Below are 20,209 nucleotides of genomic sequence, written 5' to 3'. Positions count from 1 at the left end.
CTCTGAATTCAATTTTTTTTTTTAGCTTCCACATATTAGTGACAACATGCAGTATTTGTCTTTCTGTGCTTGGCTTATTTCACTTAACATCATGTCCTCCAGTTCCATCCATGTTGTTGCAAACGACAGAATTTCATTATGTCTATGGCTGAGTAATATTTCATTGTGTGTATGTGTCACGTTTTCTTTATCCATTCTTCTACTGATGGGCACTTGGGCTGACTCCCTATCTCTGCTACTGTGAACGGTGCTACAGTAAACGTGGGAGTACGGATATCTCTTTGATACAGGGATTTCCTTTCTTTTGTATATATACCGGGCAGTGGGAATGCCAGGTCATATGGTAGTTATACTTTTAGCGTTTTGAGGAACCTGCATACTGTTCTCTCCATAGTGGCTGTCCTAGTTTACATTCCCGCCAACAGTATACGAAGGTTCCCCTTTCTCTATCTCCACACCCAGCATTCCTTATTGCTTATCTTTTAGATAAAAGCCATTTTAATCAGGGTGAGATGATATCTCTTTATAGTTTTAATTTGCATTTCTCTAATGATTAGTGATACTGAGCATTTTCTCATATACCTGTTGGACACTTGTATGTCTTCTTATTTGTGAGTTTTTTCCCCCCAATTGCGTTGTTTGGGCTCCTCATATATCCTGGTTATTAATCCATTGTCAGCTGGGTAATTTACACATATTTTCTCCCATTCTGTGAGTTGTCTCTTCACTTTGTTTCCTTTGCTCAGCAGAAGCTTTTTAGCTTGATGAGATCCCATGTGTCCATTTGTGCTTTGGACACCTGTGCTTCTCACCAACAGTTAATATATTTAAAGCATTTAGTCTGACCAAGAGTAACTCAAACTCTAAACTGATGCCCATCAGCTTACAGAATCAGCTCTAGAGATAGATCATATTTCATTCACTCCTAAACACATTTCAACATGTTCAACCTAAGGATGCTCCACACACATGCATAATGTCATAGATACGCTGACATGCAATTAAGCATGAGCCCAGAGCCTGGCACAGTACGACTGACTGTTCTAGACAAGAGAAAATCAGGTTCAAACTATGTCCTACAACAGACTAACAATCCATGTGACTTCCCTCCTCGTTAGTGGTTGTGCTTAGCACTGTGGGTTTCTAAGTACAGAGATTTGCTTCTCCCTAAAATGCCATCATCCTTGAATCTAACAATTAAGGCTTGGCAAAGGCAGGGTACTATGATACTCAATTTCATCCCATTTGCATTTGATCTAAAATGATAACGTATCTGTGAATGTTCTTTGACAAATATAAAATGCCGTATCATCTTAAGACGGTGATAATGGTAGAAGTAGCATTACTGTTTTCAATTGTTCACTTACATGTAAGAAGCAGTATGGTTTCCAATCCTAGCACCCAACCCATTGAAAAATGATAACACAATTTTAAGTAAAGAAAGTACCTTAACATGAAATCTTAGAGTTTGAAGAAAACTTAAGAGGCCATTAGCCCAACTTATCAACTAATATAAACATCTACTATATAGTATCTGACACATTATAATTTGGATTTGGGCTTTTATGGAGAGGGGGCAATAAACACTACACTTACTATATTTTAATTTAAAATAAGAAATGTTTAATCATAATTTTAGAGACAAAGAGGAACTTATAGGCTATCCAATAGAACTGGTTCATTTTACCATTGGTTTAGTACCACTACTCAAGGCCACCAAACAAGTTACAGGACCAAGAACAGTACATAAGTTTCATACTTTGTTATCCTCATTTTTCTACTTTAGCATAAAATATTAATAGTTTGAGTACATTGCTTTATTAAAAAAAAAAAAGGCATTTGGGGCCAGGTGTAGTGGCTCACGCCTATAATCCCAGCACTTTGGGAGGCCAAGGCAGGAGCATCACTTGAGGCCAGTTCAAGACCAGATTGGACAACAGAAAGCACCATCTCTACAAAAAAATAAAAAAATTAGCTGGGCACGGTGAGGTTCACCTGTAGTCCCAGCTGCTCAAGAGGCTGAGGTGGGAGGATCACCTGAGCCCAGGAGTTCGAGGCTGCAGTGAACTGTGATTGCACCACCACACTCTATCCTGTATCTAAACAGACAGACACGTGGGACTCATATACACCAAGGGTCACAATATATTTGAATTTACATTTTTGAGGAATTATGGGATGTCCAGAGCTCTTTCCAGAATTCTGTGCCCTTACCGAATTATATGGTGTTGAAAAACTGGGTAAGAGATGAACTCTAAGTATCCCTAATACTTATAATTCTCCCTGCACAAGTGGGGAGGGGTACCAGGTCCATTTGACAATGGAGACCTCACATGAGCAGAACTCCTGAACTTCTGAAAGTATCTGGGATTTAAATACTTTCATGATACTGGGGGAATTAAACACCGGGCAAAAACAATAGACTATATATGGTAAAAAGCATGTGTTTCCTGTGCTAAAGCACTAATGGCAGCTTTAATGATCAAGCCAAATGATCTTTTCTAATGACAAAATCCTAAGAGAGACAGGGAAAGATGTTCTTTTATCCAAACTCCCTCTCTCCCTGCTGGGAATATTTAAATCTTAATTATTCCTTAGGGTCCTTGCAATCTTGCAGACTAAATTGCTGATGAAAAAGTGAGATGCTCTCTTGTATATATACTAAAACTACATAGTGCAGCAACTGCTAAGAAAAAACAATGAAGAACCATATTCAAGAGTACTGCTATACGACCATCAAAGGCTGCACACTCTAACTGCGTAGGTTCACAAGCTTTTTCCAAAGGAATGACAATTATACGTATAGATAGGCAAAAGTTCAGCCTATCTTTTGCATCATAATTTTTGCTTGTATTATTTAAAAATACATAATTTTAGGAGAAAATCTGCTGCTTCTAACCCTGACCACATTAAATGTCTACAAGAAAGAGGAGAAAGAACTGACTCTGACTGGGGAGAATGTGTTAATATTATGCTGATGTTGACTGGTGTAGAGTCATCATTCACCTGGATGCTCCCAAATCATCCCCACTGGTTTAGTACCTCTTACTGTCATTTCTCACAACTATCTACTTATTTACCCATTCAGTCATTCAGAGACAGGGTCTCGATCTGTCACCCTGGCTGGAGTGCAATGGTGTGGTGTGATCATAGCTCACAGCAACCTCAAACCACTAGGCTCAAGTGATCCTCCTGCCTCCGCCTCCCGAGTAGCTGGGACTACAGGCACCTGCCACTACTCCCAGCTAATTTTTCTATTTTTAGTAGCGCCTCGGGGTGGGGAGTCACTTTTGCTCAGGCTGGTCTTGAACCCCCCCAGTGCGAGGATTCCAGGCATGAGCCACCACTCCCAGCATTTTTAAATTTATTTTTAATACTGAAAAGAGCTGTGGACTTTCTTTCTCTACCAATAACTGATAGGATGGCCTTGCTAATAACCTGTTTAACAGAAAGAAAGAGGAATAAACTCACAGCACATAATTGCCCCTTTGAAGGGAACAATCACAGCCCAACAGCCCTTTGTTTGATCAACCGCCTGGGGCTTAACTCCTTATCTCTACAAGTTTTGTTTTAGCAGCACTTGAAGAGTTTCAAAGGGGACAGAAGGGGGACTAGCTCACTGTCTCAGTTCCTGCCAGACCACATTCCAAGGACCCTGATAAGCCAGACTCACAAAGAAGAGAAAAAAGAAGATGGAAAAACAGATGTAGCCACTTCACAGCCCTCTCCCAATCAGTCTGCAACAATACTTTTTTTTTTTTTTTTTTTTTACCCTTTGTAACCCTTAATAAAAGCCCAAACTGCTTGACCTCTGGGCCAACACTTCTTCTTTACATCTTTCTTGCATGGAGCCCTTTCCCTATCTAAGGGAAAGCAAAATACTTTTTACTTCTTTCCATCCTAATTTTAGTGTCGAGAATTCTTTCTCAGCTGGCGCCATGAGTTCCCACCCTAACAATAACTATCTCTGCAACGTTGGATAAATCACTTAATTTTTCTAAACCTAAATTGCCTCATCTACAAAAGGTCAGGACAAATTTGTAAATTCTTAAGGCTTTTACGAAGTCAATGTTTATCCTGGAACTCAAGGTTGTTATCATTTCTTAGCCTCTTTTCTAACTCTTTAAACATACGCCTTATCCCCGTCTGCATTTTTCCTCAATTCCTTATCCTTTCCTGGCACTTTCCAAGAAAAAAAATTAAAGATAAAACTCTAAGTAAAAAGAGTCCAAAATTAGCAAAGCCCAGTGCTACTGACAGATACACCATCTACCAAGAAGCACTATAGGTGAAGGGGAGTGAGTGATTACAGCAACTAGCAAGTGTCTGAAACACAGCAGGTATACCCTTCCTTGTCCTATCTCTATCAGGAGTAATGACTGCCATTCAATTTGTCATTAGGAATACATTTGCTCTCCAATTGGCAAGGGAGTTTCTTGGTGTTTTGGTATTGTCACTGCTGTAGTTTTGAAAAATGGGTGGATGATAGGACACTGGGGAGAAGGGAGACATTTGTGCTCCTGGAGGCACCATAATCCCTCAGAATATGACACGATGACTAGAGGTTTGAGAGAATCCCTTACCACACTGTTCAGAGCAATGCTGAGATAAAGGTGAGTATGTGTTAAAAATAAAGGCTTGTTTCGTATGTTTACCTCAAACATACCTGCACACAACACATCAAAAGTTAGCATTTGTCTACTTAAACAGTGGCACATCTATACCCTGTATTTTGCCTTAAAAGCTATTTTCATGACAAGGTTCCTAGCCTTAGAGGATAAGGTCATAGTATCTCCATAGAAAATAAAGAAAAGGCATCAATCACTGCCTTAGACCCCATTTACTTAGATGATATAAGTCAGTCTAACTTTATCTTCACATCTGCTTGGGGTACCAACTAATGTTGCAACTGCAATATCCAAATGCAAACTTTTCCAATCGTTTGAATAACCAGACAAAAAATAGTTCAATCCACCATCCCCAACTGTGCCTGCTAGTGACTAAGAAAGAACTGTGCCACAAATTCAGACTAACTGAGGCTCATATCTGGGAACCATTCTGAGAAGCAGCCCTACAGTTTACAGAAGCCACAAACCCAACCAAGGCAAAGAATCTGATTGGTAATATCAGGATCAGAACTTATGTGGACACCATGTGGTCATTGGCTGAACACCAACACAGATTTCACTTTCGAGGCTGCTCTCAAGAGACTGGATTGGATGCCAAATCAAGAACAGCTGTGCAGCTACCACCAGGAAAAGGAGATTTGGGAAGGCCCAGGTGGGACCTTCCCATGCTGAGAAGGGTCTTCAGCTAAAAGTGGCCACGCTTCTCTTGTTAAATGGCAGCTCTTTAGAATGGTTTGTTTTGCTCTTTTGCAAATACTATACAAATAGGAAAAGTCAATCCATATGGACTGAAGAAAAGAGATCAAACAGTGTAACTTAATCCTTCAACAATGGGTCATAAATGTGAAGAAGATGCCTGGGTTTCTGAATTGTGACCATTCAAAGGGACACCAAGTGGACCCCAAACTCCAAGGGAGGGTACACATCAGTGCTTTTAAGTGTCTATCTTTAAGAGTACAGGACATATTTTTCACAGCACCCATAAGCTATTTAAAAATTAACTAGATTCTCGGGCATAAAAACAAAACCACAAAACTATGAACTTCTTGATGACAGGAGCCATGTACATCGACTTTGAATCCCCTATATTTTCTGCAATTTTGGAAATTGGAAAGTAGCACAAAATATTGCTGAATTAAAGAACAATTGAATAAAGTATTACAGCTTCATTTCTACATATCTAAGGATTTACACACTATCTAGAAATATTTTCTAATGTCCAGAATATTATCCTTGACTCCACCACCTGTTTAATATTCATAGCAAAAAGAAAATTAATTTACAGTTATGAGCATATTTGCAACATTTCAATTTAGAGATTTCAATTCATCCCTTCAGTTAAGAAACTTGGGATCATTCCAACATAGAGTATGTAAAAAAGTATTTTAACACCTGAGAGTCAATGACACACCAACTCCCACTGAACAGATATTCAGATGTAAACGCTTGCCTATTTCATAGGCTCTGTATGGAAATGAATTCATGAAGGAATTGAACGTCATAATTTATTAATAGCCAAAACCATATTCTGGGAAATGTTATGAATTCTGTCTAGACATAACCAAGAAGTTGATAAAGGAGGGGTGGACAGGACAGAGGAAGATTCAAAGGTTCATTTCCAAGGTTCCGTCCAGTTCTTGTGATTTTGTGACCTTGTTATTTAAGAATTGGTGTCTATAGGAAAAAAAGCACATTGGCAGGGGGAGACTTGATTCTTGCTCCAGGATATTCTAGAAACAAAAAATGTTGACAGCTCTAGTAATTAAAGAAAACATATTCTCAGCGAATGCACTGTGAGCCCCTTGAGGTCAATTATGTTGTATTTCATGTATATATGCTATATTTCATGTTTATATCATGTATATATCCTGGGCCAGTAGGCCCAGAATCTTGTCAGTCCTTGACTAAATTCAAGACATTGTCACTCTCAGCAAATTCAACAATATATTAAGTAATTTAAATCCATAATCAATACCAAATCTTTTGCATACAAAATAACAAATATAGGCAAAGACTGAGTTGAAGTGTATCCTATCACAACCAATTAAGAAAAAATGGGCATAATTTTTTAAATTTAGATTATTGTTTTCTTTGTTTCAGCTGGTAGAGCTTTGATTGTTTGATGGCTTGAAAAGTCCCAAGGTTTAGGGAGACTATAGGATCAGCTTCCATCAAAGCATAGGAGGTAGATCTTCTTGTTACAAGAAAGTACTATTCAGTGAGCACTCATATGAGTGAATCTTCCTCCTCAAAGTTGAAAAGTCTTTGGGACCTTGATGGTGGGAACAGGAAGCTGTTATCTCTACAAATATCAGATGGCTTGCCGAGAACTTCTAAAAGAAGCTTCTAAAAGTTTCTCACTTTTGGTACTTTGCTGCTAATTATCTAAATGAGAGAACACCACACAGAACTGTCCAGAAGGCTTTATCTCGGGGGCTAAAGCAAAGGTCTACTGGACCATTAGGGTATCAATGATACCTCTGACAAAGCTGAATATCCAGTCCTGTTTGACGGGCAGATAACATGTTCATATATCTACATAAATACAATTGGCCTTATTCATAGTTGACAAAGTTACATTTTAATTGAAGCTTGGATTTACAAAATATCTAATCAAGTTACATAAAAAAGACATTACTCATAAGGAACACTCCAAGGAACTATGTATAAATTTTTAAAAATCAGTATAAGACTATCAACTGGAAATAGCAAGACTAATAACCATTACTCTTGACTGACATGACTATGCTAAGTTCTAGCCACATAACGTGCATAAAAATATAGTAAATCTTAATCAGACATTCACCCAATGGAAACAGAGTGCAAAAGTCACCTAAAAAAGGTCCATTAATAACTAATATAAAAATCACTGGATAAGATCAAGGGGAAAAGAAAATCTATCTACCTAAAATGATCATTTACATCATAAATGTCTCCCCAAAACAACACAAAATTCTGTTCAACTAATGGAGTTAAGCTTGCACAAAAAGGAATTTCAAGAAGGAAAAAGCAATCTATGAACTTCTAAAAATAACCTAAGTTCCAACTTAGTATTATGTTCTCACAGTCTAAATGCCTTTTAGGCATTAAAATGAATTGGAACACGGATACTTACCAAACACTAATTTATAGTACTCATCAGAATACAGGAATTATCTCGGGGTACTTCCTTTAACAAATGTGCCCTGCCTAAGAGCAAGATGGTGTTTCTTCAATCTTCACACTCTTTTCCTGTAGGCTTCCTGGTTTTCTCTTTCTATATCCTATCCTTCTGTGCAATGCTGATAAAAATATCAGTCGTGCATGGCTTACCCCAAATATCCCATGAATGATGCAGCAAAACCCTCAGTGGTGAAGTACATTCAAGCATCATTTCCTATCATTCCAGCATTCAAAAACTTTCTCTCCTCTTGAAAGTGGAAAAACTCGAACTGTTTTTCCTCTGCTCTCACACCACAACAACCAACCACCCAGAAGACTTCTGTGACCAAAGGTGTGGGGAGAAATCCCCACACGCCAAGCAAGCAATCAATTCTGCAGCTGACCCCAGCTGGGTGTCCTCCAATTCAATTCTGAGGCCAGACACTATCTACCTGGACGTAGTATGAGATCACCCAGGTTGAGGGCTCAGTCCCACAAGACTGCCCACCTTTCCCACTAGACTTAAGTCTGGGCCTCTGCAACTTCTGACCGACTTCTGAACCGCAATTTCAAGTTGGGGTTCCCATCACCCCCTCTTTGGGTTTCATTAATTTGCTAGAGTGGCTCACAGAACTCAGGGCAACACTTACAATTTCCGGTTTACAGTAAAGGATGTGACAAAGGACACAGATGAAGAGATGCATAGGGCAAGGTATGGGGAAGGGGCATGGAGCTGCCATGACCTCCCCAGGTACACCAACCTCCACCCCCACATGTTCAGCCTTCCAGAAGCTTCCAAACCCTGTCCCCTTTGATGGTTTTATGAAAGCATCATTATGTAGGCATGATTAAAACATTGGCCACTGGTGATCACCTTAACCTTCAGCACCTCACCTCTCCCTCTAATCGTGTCTTGGTCTTTCCAGTGACCAGCCCCCATCCTGAAGCTCCCTAGTGGCACCAGCCATCAGTCAACTCCTTGGCATGCAAAAAGATGTCACTGCGGAATTTCTAAGGATTTTAGGGGTTGTATGCCAGGAAAGCAGGAAAGCAGGTTGAAGACCAAATATAGATTTCATAATAGCGTACCCTCTGTTCACATCTTGCCATGTAGAATAAGGATGTTGCTACCTAAAATTAGTTCATTACAAACAAGCTAAAGAATACTGTGTCACTAGTATGTAAACTAAAAATAAAATCCTAAGTCCCTCCTCCCCTGCTGACTGACCAAAACCCCTCTTGGTCAAGGGGACCCCAAAAAGCCTTAAAACCGAGTTTCCAGCCACGAAGGAAAGGGAGCTCCAACATGCCTTCTTATACCCCCTCTGGTTTAGGAGTTTAAAATAATTGGAAACAGGACCTAAGGCCATGCAAGGTTAAGGTTAAACCATCCCTGCAGGCCATCAATTTTGCTTAAGAAATCACTTTGAATCACTATCTTGTGGCTTGCTCTGTGATTAACAGACTCCTTATCTTAAAACATTCCTTTCTACTGATTCCCAGCCCTTAGACAAAGCTGTATTTCTTTAACCAATTATAAATCAAAGAATCTCTGAATCCATCTATAACCTGTAAGCCCACCCTACCTCCTTCAAGATGTCCTGCCTTTTCAGGCCAAACCAACGTATACACGTTCCACATATAGATTTGTGACTTTACCTGCAATTCTCGTCTCCCTAAAATTTATAAAACCAAACTGTAACCCGGCTGCCTCGAGTGCATTTTCTCAGCACCTCTTGACATATTTTCCCTGGGCAGTGGTCAAACACATTTGGCTCAGAATAAACTTTTTAGAATTATTTTATAGAGTTTGGCTCCTTCCATTGACGAGTGGGAAGACTTCATCTTATTTGCCACCTACACTGCACAACAATAGTCCACAGGAGTCCCAGAGACACAAAGTCATCACCACGCTCACTCGTGGCAAAGGAAAGAGAGATTCATGAGATCTCCTTTAAACAAGCAGAATGGAACAGGAGTGGGTGGGAGGTAGTGGAAAAGGCGTGGCCACACAGAACTGCTTGCTTAGGCCATGACTACAGTGTTGCAAACATGAGCCTCCTACAGGCCAGCGAGTCCACTACCAGGCTGTGGATTTTCCAAATTCTACATACATCTGTCTTTATCAGCGAACATGACAAAGCACATTGGTGTCCATCACCCTGTACTATGTTGAGAGAGAGATATACAAAGTTTTAGTGTCCAGGGAGTTGATGTGGGTAAAAAAAAAGTCCAAAATCCAGGAAACGCAAGATATTTTCATAAGCCCTGTCCACACCCTACTGCTAATACTGTGCTCTCCATCATCTAACAAACATGAAATAAATCTGTGGAGGGAAGTTCTAAAAAGCACTAGTTTGCTTTACCCACTCCTGCTCAGCAAGGAATTTCACTGGTTTAAAAAATAAACAAGGAAAAACGGACACCGAAAAAATGACGAAAATACATAGTTCTTTGATATATGGGTGCTTAGAGACAAAATAATTCAATCAGCTACATAAACAAGTCTCACAGTCCTCACTTACGCTCAAACCATGCTCTTTGTAAGATTACAAAGATTTAACTTGTGCACAAGAAAAAGCAAGTATACTCCACATTATAAGTATTCATGATTCAAGGAGTCTCATTTTAAAAATAAAATCATCCCAGGATACAACTGACTTCTATTAAGCCAACCATCAGGTATAGGACTAAATCTACATTTGGTAAAAACTAAAAACTGTGTCTCCTATCAATTCCAATTCCTGAAAAATACCTCGATGGACACGCTTGAAGCTCTGACTTGGGTGGGGCAAAGGCAATATATACACCCTAAACATGTGTACCCCCATAATATGCTGAAATAAAAAGTAAAGAAAAAATTAGCATAATTTTGAGAGACCTAATTATTCAAAGTGATTTTGCAGTGTTGCTTTTATTAGTCCTTTTTCTAAAGCTACTTTCCACTAACTGATTTGATAACAAATCTAAAACTACTATAACTGTTGATATACAAAGGGGAGATTAAAAGCAACATTCTCTTTTTTAATAAATCAAATAACCTTAGGGACATAGTAACATTTATTTTAGAAGATATAGAATCTATCACTACAGATATATTTTCCCTCACTCTGCTTATCTTAGCCACAATTTGGGTTTTTTTTACTTATTTGTTTTCAATTCTGTATTTCAGTGTAAATAAAAAATAGTTGTTTTTTATAATTAACTTCAGTTATTTTTCTTAGGGTAATATAGTATTTCAACATTTTATTCACCTTTAAAATAAACAGCATATACCATGACACTAAAGAAATCATCTGGATTGCATTTTGGTGGCAAATAGCAAAGCTCTATCAAAAAGGAAGGTCATCTTCCTGGCCTGCTAGTCTTACCTATGAGCACACAGGGATGGGGCCGACAGGGAAACACCCTCTCGATCCCCAACAAGGTCACTGCATGTCCTGGTCTGAAGGGGACGCAGAGATGGTGGCAGATCTCATTTTTAGAGCCCACAGGGGTACAATGCACTTGAGCTTACAGTAGGAGCACAATGAACTTCAGTTCAAAGCCTCCTGGTTTTCATTTCATTGTGTTCTGATTATCAAGACAGAATACAAACTTATGAGCACATGAATCTTAAGAAGTAGGAGAACTGGCACAAAACGCCACCGCCCCACCCCCAGGCAGCTGCTTTAGGCCCAATCTGTTGGAGCACCAGGGTAGCAAGGGATTGGACGCCAGGATGACAGCTCTGGGAGGCCTGCGGGGCTTTCTCCACTGCAGGGTCACTTCCGGGTCACCAGAAAGAAGTTGTGCCGGGGCAGCAGGAAACCAGCCTGCGGGGCACAGGCCTTCAACCCAAATCCTTCACTCAAGTGGTATCAAAGGACGAATCACACTGTAGCAAACACAATGAAACTTGAAGGGTCCAAAGCACTAACATCAACCCACCCATCCTCAGCATGCATGGAAGCCCATGAGGTACTATATTTCCCATGTGGAATATTTTATAATTTTTCATTTGTTAATATAGGGAACTTAACCTCTGAGAGCTTTATCTGTAGCATGATCAGCACCTCCTGGAATTAAATGAAGCAGCAAGGGCACAGTTCTTGATGCAGGGAGTGCATAATAAACGTTAGCTATCACTATTCTTTCTATTTCCTTTGTGTCACCAAAAGCTTCTAGGTCAAGCTACACAGCAAATAACATCCAAACGCCATGAAAAGGAATTTAGCAATGTGTATCTGGTAACATTTTATATAAATTTTGGACAATACAAGTCCTTACTACTGACACTTTTTCCCCCATGATGATTTATTATTTTTTTCCCCTACGATGGTTTATTATTATTTCCATCTTACAGATGGGAAAGCTGAGGCACAGAAAGGTTAAATACTTTGCTCCAGGTTGTACGGTGAGAAACCTGCAGACATCCAAACCCAGGTGGTCTAACTTCAAAGTCCATATTCTTAATCAGCATGCTATGAAATATATAGTAAGTTCTCCCTTAATGTCATTGATAGGTTCTTGGAAACTGCAACTTTAAGTGAAAAAACATATAATGAAACCAATTTTACCATAGGCTAATTGATATAAACAAGAGTTAAGTTGCTACATCATATTTCTGGTCACAAAAACGTCACCAAACTTCTAAATAAAGACCCAAACCCTTCTAAAATAACCACTGAAATAAATGTGACCTATACATTCATTTAATAAAGATTAATAAAAACAAGTAAGATAATTATCTACCTGATTTTTGGTGCATCAGTGAGTGCCCACGATCGTCATGGTGGTGGGTTCAATCAAGGAATAAAAATTTGCAAAGAGAAAACCGTGACGAGCACCTCTGACCTCCATGCAGCTAAGAAACCAACAAATCACAAACATGGCCGTTTGCTGAGCACCTTCTTACTGAGTCGTTTACTGTCACACATTTGTGTGATTATTGTAGATGCGACAATATTTAACAATCACTTGTATTCACGCATTCATTTTCCAACGCACTGACTCCAGTTCAGGGTCACAGGTGGTCAGAGCCTCTCCCAGCAGCTCAGGGCACCAGGTGAGAACCATTGTGGACAGAAAGTGCCATCCCATGGCAGGGCGCTACACACACACCCCCCACTCACTCACAATGCGACCATGTAGACACGCCACCTCACCAGATGGACACAGCTCTGGGATGCAGGAGGAAACGGAAGACCTGGAGAAAACCCACACAGACATGGGGAGGATGTGTAAACTCCACGCAGACAGTGGCACAGGCCGGCAACTGATTTGTTCTTTTCCCATCATCATTATAAAGAAACAATGTTGAATGAAACGATGTTATTCGTTGGAGGACCTACTGTACCTTACCGTATTTGAGACATCAGCGAACTCAGTCAAGCCCCTCCTCTCGTTTTTGTAAATAAAGGTTTATCCAACCGTAGCCCACAGCCACATCAATTCCTTTAGTTTTCTTTCTTTTATTCATTTATTTATTTATTTACTTACTTTTAGAGATGAGGTCTCACTATGCTGCCCAGGCTAGCCTGTAATTCTTGGCCTCAAGTAATCCTCCTGCTTCAGCCTCCCAAGTAGCTGGGACTACACACCTTGTTCTCTCTTTTCACCTTTAGTTTTCTTTATTTTTATACATGTGTGTGTATATATATTATTATAATATGTTCCATTCCTTTAGCATAGGCTATGGCCCAACAAAGCCATAACTGACAAATGAAAGTTGTATATATTTATGGTATACAACATGATACTTTTGTACACACACACCCACACACACACACACTGTGAAATGATTAAATCAAGCTGATTACAGCATGCTGCACAACAAATTCCCAGCTAAAACTTTGTACCCTTTGACCGACATCTCCCATCTCTACACATAATTGTCATTAATCACTATGTGACATATATGCCTCTCCCACGCATCCTAGAAGGCACCTCTAGAAATTAAAATCTGTCCTTCTACACTGTCATCACTTCTAAGTACCATAGATTTCACCACTAATCGCTTCTCTACACGGCCAAGTAGCCATCCAGCGTTATACACACTCTTAAATGGCTGTTACAATCAAGAATACGTTGGACCCTGTTGATATACTAAGTTATCTCTCAGAAATGTCTCTTCAGGTACTGCTTTCTGAGCTCTCTAAATTGCTTAGAGATCTCGGGTGGTTTTCTAAATAAAATGAAGCACTACTCACGTCATGTAATGTTCTCAAATTCAACAGTGCCTTCTGAAGCACAATCAATGGCCACCATGTCAGAAATAGAAGTCCCGACAACTTAAGGCATGGATTCAAAGATACAGAAAGAAAGCACAAGTACCTTGGTCCAGAGGAAGGCATTTTTAAATTCTAGCCATCAGTCAGAGGTAAAACAGGTAACAATTTAATACAAACTTAGGAGAGGGTCTCAACTATATTTCTACCAATATGCAATTTTCCCACTGAACCACAAAACTATTACTGAACATCATGGCACCCCCTCCATTCCCTAGTCTAACAGTAATGTTAACTTTTCACTGGATTCCAGACTTAACCCATAATGCCAGCATTACAGGGGATCCCTGTTAACCCACTCCTGGCTTCCATCAGGAAGGATTGCCTCTAACCACCCACTCCCCTCCACCACCAAGGATGGCTTAACTTAGCCAGTTGGTCAATTTTGCAAGAAGTGAGCATTCTCAGCTCAGCTCTGTGGTTTCTTCCTCTTGGGAGCGTGCTGCCCACAAGAACAAGTCACTCTACCAGTAATAAATGTGATGTGTTATATTTCAATTTCTCATCTGCCTTACTCTTTTATTCCCCAAGTATCTCAGACCCTAGGCAAGAAGATAGATGCTGTTAACTTGGTCGACTCAGAGCGTCTAGAACACTAACATCGCCTGCAAGGATGCAGACAAAATTGAGTTGTCATGGTTATGCAACAGAGAACAAACAAAAACGTTCTGAAATAATCAGAACTTTTGGAAATACAGCATAGTGGTTAAGGGTAAAAAATCTGAAACTAGAATGGAACATTCAAATCTCTCTCTGCCAACTATAAAATTATGGGGAAATTTTTTAACCTTCCTGGGTCTCAGTTTCCTCATCTGTAAAGTGGAGAGAATAGTAACTCATAATTATTAATATATGTGAAGACTCTAGAATAGTACCTACATGTAATAAGCTAAATAATTGTTGGCTATTACTAATACAGTTGACCTCTGAATGACATGGGGGTTGGAGGGGCACCCCCTGTGCAATTGAAAATCTCAGTGTAACTTTTGACTTCCCAAAAACTTAACAGCCTACTGTTGACCAGAAGCCTTACCAATAATATAAACAGTTAACACATAAATAGACTAGTATCTACGTATATTTCATGCATTTGTGACATACCTATTTCTTAATTTTTTCAATATTTCTAGGCTATGCAGTTCATCTGAGTTTTTTTTTTAATTATTGCAAATCTCCCAAAAGTTTTCCAATATATTCATTTAAAAAATATATGCTCCAGCCTGAGCAAGAGCGAGACCCCGTCTCTACTATAAATAGAAAGAAATTATCTGGCCAACTAAAATATATATAGAAAAAATTAGCCGGGCATGGTGGCGCATGCCTGTAGTCCCAGCTACCTGGGAGGCTGAGGCAGTAGGATCACTTAAGCCCAGGAGTTTGAGGTTGCTGTGAGCTAGGCTGATGCCACGGCACTCACTCTAGCCCGGGCAACAAAGCGAGACTCTGTCTCAAAAAAAAAATAAATAAATAAAAATAAAAAATAAAAAATATATGCATACAAGTGGACCCTTGCAGTTCGAACCCATGTTATTCAAGGATCAATGGCATCACTATTTCTCTTACTGCTATTACTATCATTTTGTCCCACAAGAAGATTTGACAAAAAGTATTCATCCGTGTTGGGTTAGATTCCATTCTGGAAGTTCATGTCTACAAGTAGGACCCTAAGAATAATGAACTAACAATATTGGAAAATCTGTAGGGAAATGACACAAGTTTGTCCCCTGTGGGCACTATTAGTGTAAAAGATAGTTAGTGTTGAGTCAGAAACCAAAACCAGCCATGGTTTAAAAATGGGTTCCCTCCAAAATTCAGGTGTTGCGATGTGATAATATTAAGAGGTGGGGCTTTTAGGAGGTGATTAGGCCATGAGGCTTCCTCCCTCGTGAGCGGGATCAAGGTCCTTATAAAAGAGGCTTCCTGCATCAGTGTTCAGCTATCATCTTGACCTTCTGCCTTGCACACATGAGGACACAGCAAGAAAGCCTGTACCCGATGCCGGCACATTGATCTTGGGCTTCTCGGCCTCCAGAAGTGTGAGAAATAAATGTCTGTTCTTTCCATTAAGTATTCCATAACAGCAGCAGAGAAAGGATCGGGATACTTAGTATGCCTCAGTAACACAAGCATCTGTTCCCCCATCACAGAGCCATGCAGAATACTTAAAACAATAATACGAAGAAGAAACATAAGTTTGGGGTTGGAAAATGCTGCCGCTACTGGGCTATTCATGGGAACATTTCACCAGATTTAAAAGCAGAGCTTGTGTCTACTACCCATCTTGCAGGTATTGTCAGCACCTTAAATAAAGACTGAAAACTTCAAGGAAGAAGACAGACATTTCCTTCCAGTGTACCATCAAAAATATGAGAGAAGAAAGGATAGCAACAAGAAGATAAGATTCTGTCTGGCTGGTCACATAAAAGAGGTGTGGATTATGTTTGAAAAACTGTAACATCTAGAACGTCTCGCTAACCCACTTAATATGCACCAACGCGTCCACTGGCCCTAAGCTTCGATTCTGACACATTCTGAAAGATGATAGAAAACATCCCACAAATGCAACACTTCCGGGATAAAAACGTGTGCAGGTCCCCATGGCCCTCTAGCGCCTCCTCTCCATACGACCTGCCAATGGTTATGCACAAACCTTCCAACACCATCTGCCGTGGAGAAAGCTGTTCCTCACATTTCATATATTTCTGCTTTGCAAAAAAAAAAAAAAAAATAGAACAGAGTCACAAGCCATTCGTTTGAAAGACTATAATGTCGTTTACAAAAATGGAAAATGCCAGTATGACTTCTCCCCAGGGCCAGACTAAAGGGGCCAACTGACTCTCTGACAGGGAAAAGGAGGTCTGTGCTGACCACCACCTGGAAAATACTACTTCAGTTACCCCTCCATAAAGGGATAAAACCATCTCCTTTCTTATTAAATCACACAGATGCTTTGTATGCGCTTTCAATAAAGAGATAGGTATGAACCCAGCTCCTAACTCCAATTCTGAACACGCAGCAAATGGTGAAAGAATTTTTCTTCTTAAAACATAGGCAGTACACGTGACTAAGTCAAATACAGGGGTTATTAGCAAGATGTCTGAGATGGCCTGAAATTTCCAAGTGTTTTCATACTACTCTATTTTTAAAGCAAATTTTTCTCTGTGATCTGAATATTTTAAAAGTTTAGTGTGTTAGAAATGTCACAGGTGTGACCAAAATAAGGTTAAGCAAATCGTTATTTCTATGAACTACATTCTTCAGAAAACCGCTCCTGCCTCTTACACATTTTATAAACTAAAGCATCCAACTGACTTTATTTATTTATTTATTTATTTAGAGACAGAATCTCACTGTCTCCCAGGCTAGAGTGCCGTGGCGTCATCCTAGCTCACAGCAACCTCAAACTCCTGGGCTCAAGGCAAGTGATCCTCCTGCCTCAGCCTCCCGAGTAGCTGGGACTACAGGTGTGCACCACCACAACTGGCTAATTATTCTATTTTTTGTAGAGACGGGGGTCTCGCCCTTGTTCAGGCTGGTCTCGAACTCCTGAGCTCAAGCGACCCTCCCCGAGTGCTAGGCGTGAGCCACCACACCTGGCCCCAGCTGACTTTTAAACAGTTGATGTCTCAAACAAGAGGAAGTGAGGTTTAGCTGTTTCAGCGTTTCATCAAATCAACAGTTTCCATACAGGTCTTTTACCCATCAAAGTATTAATAAATTAACATTTTCCAGAAAAATAATGGATTTTAAAAAACATGAATGTGTGAGATACTTTGGCTACCAACTTTTAAGGCAAACAGCTATATCCCCAATGTTTGTTAATGAAAGAGACAAGCAGGCTTCGGCTTGCTGGACTCTTTCAAAACAATGAGAATATTTTTGAATTCTGAGGTGGTTTCTGACCACCACTATTTCCTGATGATAACATGTACTTGACATTGTTACATGCATCTCCTCGACTGTAAAATATCTACTCCAAGAAGGTCGTGTAAGGATCACAGATGATGCAGACTAAATAGAGAACACAGTGTCAAACGCAGCAGGTGTATTAGTCGGGGTTCTCCAGAGGGACAGAACCAGCAGGACACATGGAAGGGGACTTGCTAGGGGGGACTGGCTCACACAACCACAGAGGGAGGACGAACAAGTCCCATGACGGTCATCTGCAGGCTGGAGAACCAGAGAAGCTGGTTTGTGTGGCTCATTCTAAATCTGGGAGCCTCAGAACCAGAAAAGCCAAAGCCGATGACAGTGTACCCCCTAGTCACACCCAAGAGTCCCCAGGAGGGTGCTGATGACACAAGTCCCGGCATTCAAAAGCCAAAGAACCTGCAGTCCGATGTTTAAAGGCAGGAGGAAAAAGATGTGTCTGCTCTGGAAGGGAGAGAGAACACAGAGAGAATGAATCCCCCTTCCCTGTCCCTTTGCCCAGGACCCCAGCCAACTGGATGGTGCCCAGCCCCATGGAAGCTGGGTCTTCTCTCAGTCCACTGACTCGCACGTCAATGGCCTCTGGAGACACCCACACAGACACACCCAGAAACAGAACCTCACCAGCCATCTAGGCATCCCTCAATCCAGTCAAGGGAACACCTAAAACTGGCCATCAAAGTAGGTGATCAGTAATCAATATGTAGGCAATCAAACACACTGCACAACACACACACACAGTGGATACACCTGCATACACACAGGGCAGGCGTGTCCTGAATCTGGCTCCTAGCACAGTGCCTGCCACACGGTAGGCCCTCAAAAGATAGTTGTCAAGTAAATGAAAAAAGGTTATTCCAAAACTGCTTAAAATTGCACACCTTTAAGTAACTAAGCCTCAGGAGAGGCAGGAACCATGGCACCTGGTCTCATGCCCGTCCTATCCACAGCGACCCCCTGTTCTGATGCTGGCCCCCCCAGTGGCTGTCTCATCAGACAACCATGTGACGTAAGTGTTATATTCTCCCACTTAGCCATGAGGAAATTAAGCTTTAGAGAACAGATTAACACCTTTTCCCTCCCTCCTTTCAACAGGATCTCAGTTCTGTGCAGTTCCCATTCCTCCCCCACAAAGCCACGTGCCACAATGGCAGCCACCCCGCTCCAAGCTGCAGGGGTTATTTTTACTTTGTTAGTAATCATTTCAGGAAGGGGCATTTGACCAAGCTCTGGTTAATGAGACATAAGCAGAAGTCTCCTCGGGAAAGAAGGTTCTGGAAAAATTTTTCCTCTCTTCTAAGAGAAGGCCACAAGAAGAGATGGTCTTTCTTCTTCCTGCAAACACCTAGATGGGATGACTCAAAGTCCAGCAGTCACCATGCTATGAGCTAATGGGTGGAGTAAACTCAAGGAAAGAAGAGCAGAGAGACAGACCCCATGGGTCACCCAACTCTGGACCAGCTCTGCCTCTGGACTTATGTTAATAAATTGCCTTTGGTAGGAGGCATTTGGAAATAAGAGTCACTTACTTGCAGCCCAAAGCATCCCAATGGATGTACTGACCAAAGTTAGAAGGTGCCATATTCAGGCTCAGGTCTGATTCCCCAGTTCGATCTCTTGATTGCTGCCTCCTACTCAACCTCAAAAGGTACAGTGGAAGCCCAAGCCCAAACCAGAAGCTGGATGAAGAGAAAGCAGTGGCTTTGTGACAGCTCCCTCCACGGAATGAGTCCCCATGACTCAGCATTTGACACCAAGACCCAAACACCAAATTCCCATAGTGAACTGTCTTCCTCAGAAGGCTAGATTTCTACTAAAGTTGAACATAATTGTTTTAAGGAGAAGTAAACTATATAAAAAGCCTTGACGGCAGCATATAATAGAAAGAAAATGAGATGAGAAGCTGAAACCTTTATCATCCTGGGTTATAAAACCTGTCCTAGATTTTTCTCAACTGTAAAACAGCTACTCTGAGAAGCAAATGTCAAGATCCGAAGTCATGTATAAAAGTCATATCATCAGTGTAGCGCACAATAGGTGTCCAATTAATAAATAATCATAGTTAACAGTATTTCTCAATCTACAATAGCACTAGAAAAGAATCCATGTACACTGAAATATTTCGATGGTTTCGCATTAATCCTGTGATCATAATCAGTAAGTCACAATTTTCATTCCGCAAGGGTTCCTTTTAATGTTTATCCACCATCAAAATGAAAAGTAACCCTTAATAATCTATAA

The 20,209-nt window shown here is 40.5% G+C and overlaps 1 protein-coding gene across 1 annotated transcript in view; it reads right to left on the bottom strand.

Moving 5' to 3' along the window:
* RYR2 (ryanodine receptor 2) overlaps nt 1-12,827 on the bottom strand; it is a 467,985-nt gene extending 455,158 nt beyond the window's left edge. The window contains exon 1 of the mRNA XM_069484586.1: nt 12,759-12,827. Within this exon, the coding sequence (XP_069340687.1) occupies nt 12,759-12,827 (69 nt within the window). The remainder of the gene's footprint in view (nt 1-12,758) is intronic.
* Between the last annotated feature and the right edge of the window lie 7,382 nt (nt 12,828-20,209).

Source organism: Eulemur rufifrons, chromosome 11 (assembly GCF_041146395.1).
Source record: "Eulemur rufifrons isolate Redbay chromosome 11, OSU_ERuf_1, whole genome shotgun sequence".
Lineage (NCBI taxonomy): Eukaryota > Metazoa > Chordata > Mammalia > Primates > Lemuridae > Eulemur > Eulemur rufifrons.
Note: the sequence above shows the minus strand (reverse complement) of the source record. Positions and strands in the feature narration are given on the sequence as shown.